At 47.3% G+C, this 15,555-nt stretch overlaps 1 protein-coding gene across 1 annotated transcript in view; it reads left to right on the top strand.

The window, feature by feature from the left end:
• The window catches only part of insrb (insulin receptor b), a 56,322-nt gene extending 41,352 nt beyond the window's left edge, over positions 1-14,970 (top strand). The window contains exons 3-23 of the mRNA XM_037470642.2: positions 245-453; positions 572-705; positions 5,903-6,042; positions 6,217-6,361; positions 6,444-6,658; positions 6,894-7,020; positions 7,327-7,577; positions 7,974-8,141; positions 8,249-8,447; positions 9,732-9,870; positions 10,197-10,350; positions 10,684-10,832; positions 11,888-12,044; positions 12,203-12,299; positions 12,553-12,620; positions 12,768-12,997; positions 13,171-13,281; positions 13,400-13,562; positions 13,696-13,825; positions 13,913-14,047; positions 14,196-14,970. Of these exons, the coding sequence (XP_037326539.1) occupies positions 245-453; positions 572-705; positions 5,903-6,042; positions 6,217-6,361; positions 6,444-6,658; positions 6,894-7,020; positions 7,327-7,577; positions 7,974-8,141; positions 8,249-8,447; positions 9,732-9,870; positions 10,197-10,350; positions 10,684-10,832; positions 11,888-12,044; positions 12,203-12,299; positions 12,553-12,620; positions 12,768-12,997; positions 13,171-13,281; positions 13,400-13,562; positions 13,696-13,825; positions 13,913-14,047; positions 14,196-14,550 (3,476 nt within the window). The 3' untranslated portion in view covers positions 14,551-14,970. The remainder of the gene's footprint in view (positions 1-244; positions 454-571; positions 706-5,902; positions 6,043-6,216; positions 6,362-6,443; positions 6,659-6,893; positions 7,021-7,326; positions 7,578-7,973; positions 8,142-8,248; positions 8,448-9,731; positions 9,871-10,196; positions 10,351-10,683; positions 10,833-11,887; positions 12,045-12,202; positions 12,300-12,552; positions 12,621-12,767; positions 12,998-13,170; positions 13,282-13,399; positions 13,563-13,695; positions 13,826-13,912; positions 14,048-14,195) is intronic.
• The last annotated feature ends 585 nt before the right edge of the window (positions 14,971-15,555 follow it).

Raw genomic sequence — 15,555 nt, 5'->3', positions numbered from 1 at the left:
CCACCACTTGGTGACCATTTTGACCACAGGGGTTCTGCTCATTTGGCCCCTACTTGTTTTTTAACGTTTTGCGAGCTGTTAAATGCTAGACAGCGTGTCGGAGACAGCGACGTGTCCCTGCCCACGAATGCAATTTCCATAGTGACACTAATTAGGGTGAAGAAAAAAAAACATTGCTAAATTCATGTGTACAATTGTTAACCTCGTCCTTACGTTTTCTCCTCCCCCCCCTGTTTTTCCTCAGTGTGCCTGGACAACTGTAAGCACAGTGCGTGTAACCGCAAGGGCCAGTGCTGCCATGACCAGTGCCTCGGCGGCTGTTCTGAGCCAGGTAATGCAAGTAGCTGTGTGGCCTGCAGGAACCTCCAGCATGGGAACAACTGTATGGAAAAGTGTCCTCCTGGGTACTATGTCTTCAGGGGCTGGCGCTGTGTCAGCTTCTCCTTCTGCCAGGTTGGTAATCATTCAAATTCTTTAGGTTGACTCTTATAATGTCGACACGGTAAACTTACAGACGCCGATGTAAGCAGTTGTTTCATTCATTTCATTTTTATTTATTTTTTCAATCCAGGAGCTCCACAACCAGTGTAAGGAGACTAAGAAGTTGAACCAGGACCGAGAGTCTGGCTGCTACGAATATGTCATCCACAATGGGGCCTGTATTCCAGAGTGTCCGTCAGGATACTCCACTATCAACTCCACTACGTACGTCCGGCACACACACACACACACACACACCTTTAATGCTACCATAAACACTGCCATCTTATTGATGGTGGCCATCACTACACAATCTGAGATTTAGCCTCCACCCACAACAAATCATCCCCCCTGTGACAGTGGATTGTGGTCACTCGAAACACTCAATAAACTTTGCACACAAGAGGTGATTGTGTTTGGAAGTTGATCAAACAGAAAGGGCTGCAGTATCTTCCCACTATGGAAAGTCTCCCCTGTGGAAAAGCAGCACGGCTGCTGAGAAGTAAAGACATTGTGGAGGTGCAAAACATCACCTGCACAACGGTTTGCCTGGAGATTGAGCGTGAACAGGGTTTAGCTGATTTAGCTGATGCTTTCTGATCCATAGTGACTTACGGATAAGGATACAAACCCAGAAGAACAAGAAAGTGCAATTTCATTAAATAAGGCGATTTATACATTACACATACACAATTAATAGCCTGTGAGGTATTTGCAGAAACCGTAATGAAAATACAAGAGCTGATGGCTAAAATGTCATTTAATACGGGTGTGATAAGTTTACCAATTGCCCCAAACATAAAGTTTCTTGATTGGTCCCGAGACTTCATGTACAATAAGATAAATAAATAAATCCTCTAATCCCAGTTGCTGTGAATGGGTCCGTGGTGTTTTCACAGCCTCCATCACATGTTCTCAATGATTACACAGCTGCATCAAGTCAAATTGTCCCCGGGCTGACATTGAAAAAAACAAAGAGTGATCCACAACACTATGTAAAAGTTTTTGAAGGACTTTTCACATGCAAAATACAGCTGTGATCTTAAAATGTACTTTTGTCAACAGAATGAAGCAACGTTTGTAATCATGCTGAAGTGCTGATTACTTATTATTTATCAGAAACGGTGTAGAAGGGTGCACTGAGGTGAAATAATGTGGCCAGGTCTTTAAGCAACTAATAGCTAACTAATAATTATTTTCCCATCCACGGGATTATTCAGTATTCAGAACCCGAGCTCAACTTTACAGTCTGTCTGGGTCCTGTTCACGTCAGTATGGTTGAGTGAATCTCATGAGATTACTTCATATGAAATAATAGCAATCGGTAATAAGGATTGCTGGTTGACTGATTGTCAGGTGACTTGGTGGATGTATTTAAACCTGGTTAAATGGACTGAGGTGAAAGATCAGCGGCCTAGATCCCTATTACCCTTAAGCACACTCAACCGCTTATCTTATTGTAAATCTGAATAAAAGTGTCAGCCAGGTGCCATGAACGTAAAAGTAATGTAAAGAAAAACAAAAAAAACCCATTCTGGATGTCACCTGCTCCTGTTTAGCACACAGCTTTGCCTGCGAGTGCAACCAGCGAGGGCACGACCTCACTTGAAGTAAGCGGCGGTAGAGGAACATGGCGGGGCTTCCTCATTTTAGCGCCCGGTGGCTGTTTGCTAAACGCAGTGGACACGTGTTTGTTTTTGAGACCTTTCCTGTTTTTTCGTGCTGTCAAAACATATACACAGGTGCGCACACCGAGGACGGAACATATTTCAGCAGAAACGGGATATATGCAACACTCCTGTTTGTTTGTTTTCTGGCGAAGGGAATCCGACAAAAAAACAGCTCTCGCAAGAGTGGCCCGTTGAATACAAACCCCCCCCCCCAAAAAAAAACCTGAGTCACCTGCCAAAGTCACCTACGACAGAAGACTTAAGAGAGCGAGTTTTGCGGGTGCAGAGGCGTCGTAGAGGGACACATTAATGGAGTGTGGAGAAGAGCGTTAGTTGGCGATCGGGTGAAAACGAAGCACCGCATTCGTCTGAGTTTTTTTTTTTTTTTTTTTTTCTCCAATGAGAGTTTCCCGGAGAAGTCTGCATGGCCCGAAGCCGTAGGTGGCCGGGTGATTGATGGTGTTTGTGTATCTGGCGTACCCGTGAATATTCAAGTGCTTCGCGTATACATTCGTGAGGGCATGCGTTTGAGTGTTTGTGTGTGCCGAGCGTGTTCGCGACTACATTAGCTCGTTCCCAGTAAGGCCTTTGGTCGGGTTACTTTTTCCAGGTGCAGGCTGCAGTGGGGGGGGGGGGGGGTGGTGGTATGTCCACTGTGTCCAGATGGAGAGAGGTCTATATATAGTGATATATTTATTAGGTAAATAATAAACACCTTTAGTACACCCAGCGGAAATGGGAAGAACATTTCAACAGAACATACATTTTTCCAAAAAAACAAATCTAGTGTGTGTAAAAACAGATTGACTTTGCCTTGTATGCTTCCAGCCAGAAGAGATTATCAGATGTAATGACAAAAAAGAATATTGCTTTAAGACCCAGTCATTCACAGAGCTTTAAGGCAGAATGGCATTGTTTGTTTGTGTGGCTACGTCATCACACATTATGTGATGAGCCAAACTTTTTTTTTTTTTTTTTTTTTTTTCTTCTCATTGGCGATCTGACGCGACATCAGGGGGCCTCCGTGTGTCTGTTTCGCTGCTGTGGGTTGCTGGTTACAGCGAGAACAAGCGTCATCATCACAGCGGCTTAGCCTGGCAGAAGCTACACCCAGACAGACACGCACACAAACACAGACAAGCCGGCAACATTATACATACGAGTACACACACACACACACACTCTCTCACACACACACACACACACACACACACACACACAACAATGAGGATTGACACAGAGTAGGGATAGTTGCCGTCCTGATTTTTCCATTTTAACAGTTAATACATTTTCCTCTGTAATATATGTCATCATTAGTATGCTTTGGGGCTGTCCTTGCCCAAAGAAGTTCTTAGTTGACAAAGAATATGATTTGGTTCACAATCGAGAGTTTAAAAAAACAACTGAATTACTCCTAAAATAATTGCACTGAAGCACCTCTTTAAATCCATCCTTCAGTTGGATACTTTTTCTCCCCGCCTTCCACTGCCTCTTCAGCCGTGCGTGCTCGAGCGTGCGTGGGTGCATGTGAGCGTGCACGCACTCGGTCTGGTTCCGCCGGGCCCGGGCCCAAAACCAAACCTGAGCGTCGGCTGCGGCCTCTGATGCAGATGGTTCTAGCAGACCCTGCAGTCCGAGTCATGGAGTTCAGCCGGACAGAGAAACACTGTCTCTTTAAGAGCTGCCGTTGGGCCCAGCCTGTCTGTCTGTGTGTCTGTCTGTGTGTCTGTCTGCCTGCCTGTCTGCCTGTGTGTCTGCCTGTGTGTCTGTGTTTTTCAGTACAGCCCAAAACATTCTTTCTTTCTACATTGCAAACCGGAGCATTGCGGGTGAGACGTTGAATATACTATTCATACGTGGGAGGAGAAATGAGCAACACAAAATATATACATATATATATATTTTTTTTATTATTGTTGTTTTGAGAGGCAATTTAAAGTGTGTTTCCACTCGCCCAGAGGTCCGAGAGGGGGAAGCAATTATTTGGCCTCTGATTGACGTAAATTATTAAGGGCTTGATAAGATGGAAACTGGGAGGAGGCAGGTGTGTATTGGGTCAATCGTCTCTCTCTCTCTCTGGGGGACGGGAAAAGGCCAGACAAGGACTAAAACCACACCCCTGGGAATCAAGTGTGTGTTGTCCCCATGGCGAATGTCATCCGTAGCATCTCCTCTCTATTAGCGGGCGAAAGGTTCGGGCGCAATTTTGGTGAGACTGTGTGAACTTGTGTGTGTGTGTGTTTGCTTCCTGGAAAGGGGGATTATAATAAGAGTTGCATAAACATAGAATTAACTCAGGGTGAGCTTACAAAGGCCAGTGCATGCAGAGCTCGCATGGTCCCCGCAGCGAACAACAGCATCCTTTGTTTTGTTCCCCGGGCCTTTGAAAAGGTGCCTGTTAAGGCTGCTGCTGAATGTCATTGTCTCCTCTCCTCTTCTTTGAGTTTTGAAGCCCTGATCAGACGCCTTCACAATCCGATCCAGTGCACCATCCTAGCCCCCACGGCTCTCTTTTGATTTTGTAGAAATTTCACCCAACTTTGTTGTTTCTCAGCAAACCTCACATCCAAGCAGGCCCCTAATGAACACGTTGGGTGGGGGAAGCTGACTTAAATGTTAACGTTTTTTTTTGGAGCAGACCAACCAAAAAGCAGCTTTTTAGTTCCACGTCTCGGGCTGACCTTTGTGGGGTGTCAGGGCTGGAAGCGGAGTTAATAGGAGGGATTATGTTCCTTCGAGAGGGCTTCTCAAAAAAGTGTTCATTTGTGAATGAAGCATCGGATCCCTTTTCTCTGTGTGGCGTGTAGCCGGCTCACTAGACAAGGCCTGCCTTTTGTGAATGAATTTACTGAAAGGCAGCACCATCAAGGCCTCATTGCTCCGTATACGTGTGTGTGCGTGTGTGTGTGTGTGGTTACGTGCACAAGCACATGTTTCCAGGGAGAGAATGCCACTCAGCGAGCTGAGAGAGGGGGATGCTTGTTAGGAGCTGCAGATGGTGTTTCGGTCGTGTTGCTTTTGTTGTTTTTTGCTGCATTCGTGTGTGTGTGTGTGTGTGTGTGTGTGTGTGTGTGTGTGTGTGTGTGTGTGTGTGTGTGTGTGTGTGTGTGTGTGTGTTGTTTATGTGACAGAAGAAATGAAAGCGAAGCACGATGAAGCACTCTCCTGTATTCCGCGGTGCTAATAAAAGAAGGATTGGATGTGGATGATAGATTACATAATCTAATTCCACTGCTGAGAGCCTATGGATTTATTTAGGTATTAGACAGTCTTTTTTTATATTTCTGGAGGTTGTATAAAGTGCTTGAATGAGCATTCTTGTTTACAATTGCTGCATATGGATAGGAAATAATATTTGGGTCAAACTCAATCATAAAGCGCAAGGGTTGCCTGTATATAAAGCTCGTTGTGGCAACAAATGTACGTCGTCTTAATTTCCTCAGACAGATTCCCCCCCCCCCTGTTGTTTTCAAAATCCCTCGTCATCCCCGGTCCCAGCTCACGTCACACGAGTACGTCACTGAGCCTGATCCAGTTATGCGCCTCTCCATTTCTAATAACTGCACACCAAAACATTGCAGCCTTTGTAGTTTTGTTGCTTCAGAATGTGCCGTGGACAATAATCCCGTTAATAATGTTCTTGATTTGTCTCTATTGATCTGCTTGCTCTCTGCCCGGCACATCAGCAAAGTATTTACTGCATTGATGTAGAAGTTACTGGCTCTGATCCGCGTACGTCTCTCTCTGTGCAGGTTGACCTGTTCGCCGTGTGCGGGTCTGTGTCCTAAACTGTGTGCGGGAAATAAGACCATCGACTCGGTAACGTCGGCCCAGGCCTTGAGAGGCTGCACCGTCCTCCACGGCAACATGATCATCAAGATCCGAGGAGGGAGTGAGTACCAGTAGAGGCTCCAGTAGAGGCTCTGGTTCTCCCGCTGTGTCTGTCCCCTTCTCCCTCCACAGCTCGGGTGTCTCCGTCAATGTTGAGGACCTCTGTTTCTGATCGCATGACGGTCTGAATGTTTTCTGCCCAAGTCTTCACGATCACATCTCCTTCGCCTTGCAGATAATATTGCAGCTGAATTGGAGGCTAGTTTGGGCCAGCTGGAGGAAATCACAGGATACCTGACCGTGCGCCGAGCCTACGCCCTGGTGTCCCTGTCCTTCCTCCGCAAACTGCGTGTTATCAGGGGGGAGCATCTGGAGGGAGAGTGAGTCTCGTCTCCTCCGCTCTCCTCGCCGCCCGGGTCATTGTGTGCGCTTCTTTATCCGTCTGCCCTCTGCCTCTCTCAGTGTCTTCGCCTTCTACGCGCTGGACAACCAGAACCTGCGTGAGCTGTGGGATTGGTCCAAGCACAACCTGACCATCCATCGCGGTCGCATGTTCTTCCACTACAACTCCAAACTCTGCATGTCTGAGATCAGAAAGATGGAGGAGGTGACGGGAACCAAGGAGCGCAACCAAAAGAACGACATCGCTGTACGCACCAACGGGGACCAAGCCTCCTGTAAGACACTCTGAATGTTAGACTTAAGATTTTCATTTAATGTTCTTAATCTGCTTTATTTATTTATCTTTAATTTAGGTCTAATTTGGTGCTGTTTCATTTCAGTAAAAATAACATACTGTTCATGCTATTATGGCGTGATTATGGTTGTCTATACCTCAGTAGCATTGGGGTGTTTGATGCATGTGCTGAGGATAGTCCGTTTCCCCCCCCCCCCCCCCCCCCCCCCTCTCAGGTGAGACCAAGCTGCTGAAATTCACCTTGATCAAGACCTCATCGAATATGATTATGCTGAAGTGGGAGCCCTTTTGGCCTTTAGACTTCAGAGACTTGCTGGGATTTATGGTTCTCTACAAAGAGGCGTAAGTATCTGACAAGAATCCCTCACACCTACGGTACAGGAGTTATTTTGGACTACAGTTTGAATGTCATGTCAGTAACTTGATCAGTTCGGCTTTTACTCCCTTTAAACTGAACTGATTCTGAGACGCTCTCTTCGCTGCAGTACTCCAACAAACAATAGGAAGACTCGATATAGTTCCGACTGAGAGTTAAATACAGAATCAATCAAAATACTTTGTATAATCTTTAAGGCACTGACTTGTCTGTCTCCCCATACGTGTGCCGTCTATATAGTTCTCTGATCTCTGTCTTTCCTCCTGCTCCAGGCTGTACAGGAACGTGACCGAGTTTGATGGACAGGACGCCTGCGGCTCCAACAGCTGGGCGATTGCTGATGTTGATCCTCCGCCCCGTGCCACGGACAGCAAGAAGGCGGAAGAACCAGGCCACCTTATCCGACCATTGAAGCCCTGGACCCAGTACGCCATCATGGTCAAAACCCAACTGTCTGCGTCTGACGAGCACCAGGTCAACGGAGCCAAGAGCGAGATCATCTACGTCCGCACCGATGCGTCCAGTAAGTTACACATAGGGTTATCTTACGCTTTATGAATACTAGAATTATATTAGACTGAATCTGAATTGCAAAAAAAGGGTCTTAAAGGGTAATGTCAACACATTATCAAGTTTAATTTGGCTGTCCAACACGCAAATTCTTATCTTCACGGATACTACATATACAGTACCAGATAAAAGTTTGGATTGGATTCAATTGAATGAGAAAGTGAACTTTTCACTGGTACGGTACAATCCATCAGCGGTCTAAACACGTCTGGACCAATTTTCAACTGCGCTTGTACCTAACAGAAAACTCCAAGCAGTGCTAATATCTGTGTGCGGAAAGTTCTCCATAAATGAATGAGGGGGAAGCTTTTTTCACCAACTATCGGTTGTTTCCCTCCATCCCCCTCAGAACCCTCGGTGCCTCTGGACCCTATTTCCTCCTCCAACTCGTCCTCTCAGATCATCCTGAAGTGGAAGCCCCCCACCAACCCTAACGGCAACATCACCCACTACCGCGTCATCTGTCGTAAGCAGTCCGAGGACAGTGACCTCTACAAGTTTGACTACTGCCTCCAAGGTCAGTATCCACTTGTGGATGCATCCAAATCCGCCCCAAGTGGCTGTTTCACTTCTTCATGTACTTGCATGGCTTTCACCTCACGCCGCCTATTCTCTTCTGCCCAGGGATGAAGCTGCCGTCTCGTACCCCGACCCCGCCGGACAGCGAGGACGAGCAGAAGTGGAACCACACAGACGAGCCCCATTCCGGGGGCCGGTGCTGCGCCTGCCCCAAGACTGACAACCAGCTGAAGAAGGAGCAGGAAGAGATAGAGTACCGCAAGACCTTCGAGAACTACCTTCACAATGAAGTCTTTGAGATCAGGTACACACACCGGATTCTGATCAGGTGTTACAGGTCATGACTGAAAAAAAAAAAAGAGATCAGCTTTATTGAACTTGTTTACAAAGCTTGTATACGGTACATTCAGACTGTACATTCAGCATCACACCGCATGTATCACAAGGCAAGACGGGGGGGTCTTGCTTTTGTTTAGTTGCTGTTTGTGGCAGGGCAGCAACACTGGGGGCCCCTGCCTTCCGTCCGGCCAGACACTCTTCTTTTGTGCCAGCCCACCACGATGGCCGCCGTGCAGCTCCGTGCCAAGTCTGTCTTGTCCATTTGTGCTTGTGTGTGTGTGTGTGTGGTTCACGTGGAGCCTTGTTTTTGTACAGGGCACTGCTGTGGGGGGGGGGGGGGGGGGGGGGGCTCTCAGCGTGGGAGGTGGTGATTGTCTGGACCGTGGTGCCCCTACCCGCTCCCCTGACACACACACACAGTCTCTCCCTCCGCTGTAATTGCTGTGCCCATTATCATTCATGTTAGTCAGGGGCTCAGTCATGCAGACCGCCATTTGGACTCAAGCTCACACAAACACTCAAACTCAAACTCAAACACCTCAGCTGGGTTTTGGACACATGCTGTTGAATCAGCCACGGTCAACTCCATACACTGTAGTACACAAAGAACTCCTCGTGCTCTCATTTTCCGTCGCGCTGATGGATGAAGGGAGGGCCATATTTGTGTCGGTTCCACATTCACAATGTTTGCTGGTACAGTGAAGGAGGCACCTCGGGGTGAGGTGTGCTACTTAAGGACACTTAATGGTGGTGATTTCGGGAAGGAAGGAGGATTTATTGACAGTGTTTCCACCTGTCTTTACGCAGAGTTGCTACTGCAGGTGTTCTGTGTGTTGCTTGGTTGAGGTCGACGGGCCTTTGTGGTGGACCTACACTCGCCACCACTCGCAGTGAGGTGGCGCTGCTCGTTGGCACCACGCGGGGGTGGCAGCCGGTAGCCCTTCCAGCGGGGCATTAAATGGTATTTGTGGATATGTGTCATGCAGTCAGACTTGCTACTCACTGTAAAGGTCAGTGTGGGCAGAGGTCCTCACTGGCCTCCTCCACACTGCTGCTCCATCTGCCGGGTCCTAATTCACATGGAATGCTTCTGACTTTCTTTTTTGATTATATATTCCACCTTTTCTGGGAGCCTTTTGTGTTAGAGGACTGCGTGTGAAAGGCTCTTAAAAAGAACACCGCCTCCTGCAGGTTTTCAGCAGGCATTTCATCTGACTTTTTTTCTTCACCTGTTGTCCTGTCTGTCCAGGCCATCTCGACGCCGGCGCTCAGTGGGAGTGGCCAACGGCACCCTGCCCTCTTTCTTCCTCCCGGCAGCCCCCGGCCTGGCTTTCGGATCCACGACGGCTCCCCCTGAGGACGAAAATGAGGACGAGGAGGGGTCCAAGGTACCGCGCTGTTTAGATTTTCATTCCACACCGATCTGTCATTCGATGTGCTGAGTGTTCCGCATCACAGACGCTCATGTAGTCTAAGAAAAAATGTATTGCTGATCTACTTTTATATATAACTCCGAATTGAGGTGTGAAACGGCTTAAACGCTCCTCTGAGAATAAATTATTTTTAACTTTGTGAGCCTCTGAGTTCATTCACATTTTGAAACATTAAAAGCAGATTTTTTGGAAAGAGAGAAAAGGAACTGTTCAGTTTGGAAAATTCTATTCTCCATTGAAACCACTGAACTAATGACTTCTTTTTCACATTTTCTGCTCAGGTGGAACTAAAGGTGTCCTCAAAAGAGTCAACAGTCATCTCCAACCTGCACCACTTTACCAGTTACAAGATAGAGATCATAGCCTGCAACAAAGTAAAAGACCTTGAACAATGCAGCTTGGCTTCTCTTGTCAGTGCTCGGACTATGCCAGAGGGTAAGAACCAGTACAAATGTCTCACAGGAACTTAGTTATTGTTGAAAGTCCATAGGAAGGTGTTGATTGGTCGTATGGCCACTGAGTATATTTGCATTTGACAAACTTACAAGAACACACACGGTGACGTTAGCATCAGCATTTAGCCTTTCCCCATATATGCAGCAAAGAAAGTGCCATGGATGATCAGAATAAACAAAACTTTTAAAATACCCAACAATCTCTTCCCAGAGGCAATCGGGGACGAAGTTCCCAACTAGAACATTTGTGAAAATACAATGCTTCATCCTGCTCACATGCTCAGTGCTTGTCTTTAACATGTGGTACACACAGAGAAGGCAGACGACATCCCGGGCCCTGTGACCCATGAGATCGTGGCGGGCGAGCCTCCCTACGTGCTGGTCAAATGGAATTCCCCTCGCTCCCCTAATGGCCTCATCATCCTGTATGAAGTGTTCTACAGAAAGGTCGGAGACTCAGAGGTCAGTACCAGCCATCCCCAAACTTTTCACCAGTGCAAAAGAAAACATTAAAAAACGGAGAGAGATCAGGGAGTGACCTTCCCATGCTGCCACTGTGTGTGTGTGTGTGTGTGTTTGCGTAGTGCTGCACCTGTCACCGTCATTGTGTGCATGTTGTTTACTTGCTGCTGTAAATGTGAGAATTCGTCTCTCATTGCTGTTCATTGCGGCATTGCCTGACCCTAGGAGTCAGTAGCAGCTCTGTTACCATAGTGACAGAGGCAGGAAGGAAGAGTCTAATGCAGTGGCAGGGATGGAATGGCATCTCAGACATCATCTCCTGCACTGCTGCAAAAACACATTATTTTCATTTAAACTGAGGTTCCAATGAATAGCTCAATAAATATAACTAAACGCATGCACATCATGCACGCATCAGACCGACCGTTAAAAGTTGTACATATAATTGTACAGTTTTACAAGTTTTCTTCTTTGATACTCGCCCCCCATTATTCAATTGAAAAATGGTTGTTTATTCAATGTACCGTGTATAAGACTTATTTACATTTTGAGTTTGACCCATTGTTATATCTTATATGTATTATTATAAGTTGCATATATATATTTATGTATTCATAAAAGTATTAATGTAGACGCAGATGCACACTAGCATCACTTTATGTGTGTTTCTGCATTGACATCGAAGTTAACTGTCATCACAAAGTTTACACATTTTACACATTCTAAACAAAGTTCTTCTTGTACAAAAGAGACAGATCTCCCCAGTCGTGACTCTTTGTGTCGCATTAGATCCAGACACAAGATCTCCTCTTTAATAGGCCATTAACCGCTAGCTCATAATGACGTTGAGTCAAACTTAATCTCTTTCAATGTTCCTTCCCGGTGACGTTTTCAGTGTTGACTTAAGGCAGCAGCCCGTGTGGAAGATTAACCGCTGCATATTTAGCGGTTTTGTAGTGGAACTCTGATTTGGGTAAACCTTTCAGAACTGTGTGTGCCCTCCTTCGTTATCCCTTTACACATCTTGTAAAGTATCTCTCTCTGTTGATTTCCAGGTTCACACAGCTTGTGTGTCGCGGCCGGCCTACCTCAAGTCAGGTGGCACAAAGCTTTCACTTGTGCATCCTGGGAACTACAGTGTGAGGGTCCGCGCCACCTCCTTAGCGGGAAATGGCTCTTTCACAGAAACCACTTACTTCTTCATGCCCAATTGTAAGACCGCAGGCTTTATGTCCGACTCAACCGAACTTGCATCTCACACATCTGGAAGTTTGTAAACTGCTTAGATAATTTTACACAATAATATCCTTTAATACGGATTGTTCTTTCATACTCTGCGAACTGACTGACGGCTTGCATGTCCATTACAGCGGATCCAGGTTTAATTTGGATTGTGATGGGTCCAGTCATCTGCTTCATCCTGCTGCTGTTCGTGGGCGGTGGAGTCTTCTTCATCCTCAAAAAGAGGTACAAATCTTTGACGGGCGTCGGGATCATCCACCCAGCTGGATAAACAAACCGAATACAAACACCAAGGAGGGAAGGGTGCTTTGTTTTGTTAACAAACCTCGAGTGAGACTTGGAAAAAGACGGTGTTGAACGTGAACACTTGAGCCCAGTAGCTGTTATGAGTGCGTGACAGAGGAAATTAACGAGACCCACTGAAGAACATTTGCATTTTTTTTTAACTGTCTCATGCTTTCGGGCTGTGGCGTTACAGGCAAACAGAAGGCCCGACCGGACCTCTCATCGCCTCCTCAAACCCAGAGTACATCAGCACCAATGATGGTAAGAACAGCGTTACACAACCGCTGAGGTTGGGAAGTTCAACACGTGCTTCTTCCTGCATTTACAACATGATCGTTTGTGAATGGCTACCTCATTGAAACGGCTGCCTTCGTGTGTGTGTGTGTGTGTGTGTGTGTGTGTGTGTAGTGTACATCCCCGATGAGTGGGAAGTGCCCCGGGACAAGATCACGGTGCTCAGAGAGCTCGGGCAGGGCTCCTTCGGCATGGTGTACGAGGGAATCGCCAAGGACATCATCAAAGGCGACCCGGACACGCAAGTCGCCGTCAAGACGGTGAACGAATCGGCCAGCCTGCGCGAGAGGATCGAGTTCCTGAACGAGGCCTCCGTCATGAAGGCCTTCAGCTGCCACCACGTGGTACGACGCCGCGCAGCGCTTTACCAAACTGTTCCTCCTCGCCGCGCCGGGCAAACAGGCGCTACTCCCCCACACGTGTGAATTTGCAGCTTCATGACATGGTTCCGTCATCTGGCTGAAACCAGCGTGAACGCGTGTGACTCATTTAATCACGACTCTTTTTCTCTTTGCAGGTGCGTCTGCTGGGCGTGGTGTCCAAAGGTCAGCCGACCCTGGTGGTGATGGAGCTGATGACCCACGGCGACCTGAAGAGCTACCTGCGTGGCCTCAGGCCGGAATCTGAGGTGTGCGGCGCAGAAATGCCCTCCACGAGCTGGAGATCCACGCAGCCAAAGGATCGCGCTCGCGTTCAAATACATCGCTGACTGTATTTTTCTCGGGGGTGGGCGCTTCGCTTTGCAGAACAACCCCACGGGCCGCTCGCCTCCTACGCTGAAGGAGATGATCCAGATGGCTGCAGAAATTTCGGATGGCATGGCCTACCTCAACGCCAAGAAGTTTGTCCACAGGGACCTGGCAGCCAGGAACTGCATGGTGGCAGAAGACTTCACCGTCAAGATTGGAGGTACTTTAGCTTGTGTTTGTTTTTCCCCCTCCTTGTTCAAGCTGCAATTGCATTTCATCTCGGCTAGTCGTGTGTTTTGGTCAAATTGAATCACAAATCTCTCTCTCTCTCTCTCTCTCTCTCTCCCCCTCAGACTTTGGTATGACCCGAGACATCTATGAGACCGATTACTACCGTAAGGGGGGCAAAGGCCTGCTCCCCGTCAGGTGGATGGCGCCGGAGTCTCTGAAGGACGGCGTCTTCACGGCCCACTCTGACTGCTGGTGGGTCCCCGTTCTGTCGTCGCTCCGATAGCGACCGCTTCGCTGGGGCCGCTGGACCTCACTCGGTCGCCTGTGTGTGTCCCGCAGGTCATTTGGCGTTGTGCTGTGGGAGATCACGACGCTAGCCGAGCAGCCTTACCAGGGCTTATCCAACGAACAGGTTCTAAAGTTTGTCATGGATGGAGGATACCTGGACCGGCCGGATAACTGCCCGGAGAGGATGTGAGTAAACCACGCCCCCTGAGTAATTTTCCAATAGAATGCTTTCATTTTTGAGCGGGCCAGGGGAGTTGATTGCTTAATTGGATGACATGGGGGGGCATGTCCCAGAGGGGTAAAGCTCTGTACGCCTTGATCTCTCCCTTTCCAGGCACAGCCTAATGCAGATGTGTTGGCAGTACAACCCCAAGATGCGGCCGCTGTTCCAGGAGATCATCGAGATGCTGCGCGAGGACCTGCACCCGTCTTTCCGCGATTTCTCCTTCTTCTACAGCGAGGAGAACAAAGTCCCAGAGACAGAGGAGTACGACCTGGACTTGGACAACATGGAGAGCATCCCACTGGACCCCTCTTCATACTCCCAGAGAGAGGAGAGCTTGGGCAGGGACAGCGGGCCCTCGGCGGCCCGCAGGGGGAACTATGAGGAGCACGTCCCCTACACACACATGAACGGTGGCAAGAAAAACGGACGAATCCTATCGTTGCCCAGATCCAGCCCTTCCTAACATTTCCTGTTTCCCAAAGACCTCGTTCAACCCCTCCCCTCCATCCCCCCCGTCTTTCTCTTCCAGTCGGGTTGTTTTCTGTATCATTCATGTTCCTCTCATCAGTTTTCAGATTTTCGTCTTCTTGGGGAAGCCCTTCAAAGAAGACACTCAGATCTCAGGACTTTTTATTTTCTTCCTCGCGGCTGCCGCACACAGGCGGGCGAGGGACGCAAACACGGCTCTTTTTTTTTTCTTTTTTTTTTACTTCCTCAGCTACACATCGGACTTTCTATTACCATGTTATCGTTTTTTCACTATTGCCACGTTTCCGGGACTCCTTGTGGATGGAAACACAGAGAAAACAAAACTGTGAACACAACAAACCTTAGACAACCAAGAAGGCTGCTTATGCTCAAACCCCCCCCCCCCCCCCCCCCTGCCCCCTCTCTCCACCAATCTGCATTTCCACATTTGTGTGCTTTGTTTTAAGTGAAATCTTTTTACTCAAATAGTGGCCTTTTTGTATGTGGCCTATAAACAAAGAGAAGTGTCTATCAGTGCTTATACTAATTTCCCTTTGAACAATGACTTAATCAGTTTGGAACCAGTGGGATGACTTTCAAAGACTTGATTTGTAGAACAAACATCTATTCCTAGAGGAATGTTTTCTTTTTTCTGTTTTTTTTTTCTTTGTTTGTTCGGTTGTGCAGAATTCTAAACTACACACAGATTCATCGGGTGTTTGGTGAACAGTTTTAATTTATTGGGTTCAATGTTATTTCCTCTCTTTTCCTCTTCCCTTTCTCAGTTTTATTTCCGTGTCCTCACTATATGGCTGAAGGATATTTAAACAATTAAGAATTTGACTAAAGAGTTCTTCGGACTGACCAATAGCTGCTGCTTTGATATATTTTAGTCTTATATAAATATATAATAATATATATAGTATATATGTAATATTGGTATCTCTGTACCAGTATTTCATATATAATATATGGTATATTGATGTTTTTGTAAATAGTT

The sequence above is a fragment of the Pungitius pungitius genome, chromosome 7, assembly GCF_949316345.1.
Source record: "Pungitius pungitius chromosome 7, fPunPun2.1, whole genome shotgun sequence".
Taxonomy (NCBI): Eukaryota; Metazoa; Chordata; class Actinopteri; order Perciformes; family Gasterosteidae; genus Pungitius; species Pungitius pungitius.
This window is presented reverse-complemented; position numbering and strand designations above follow the sequence as displayed.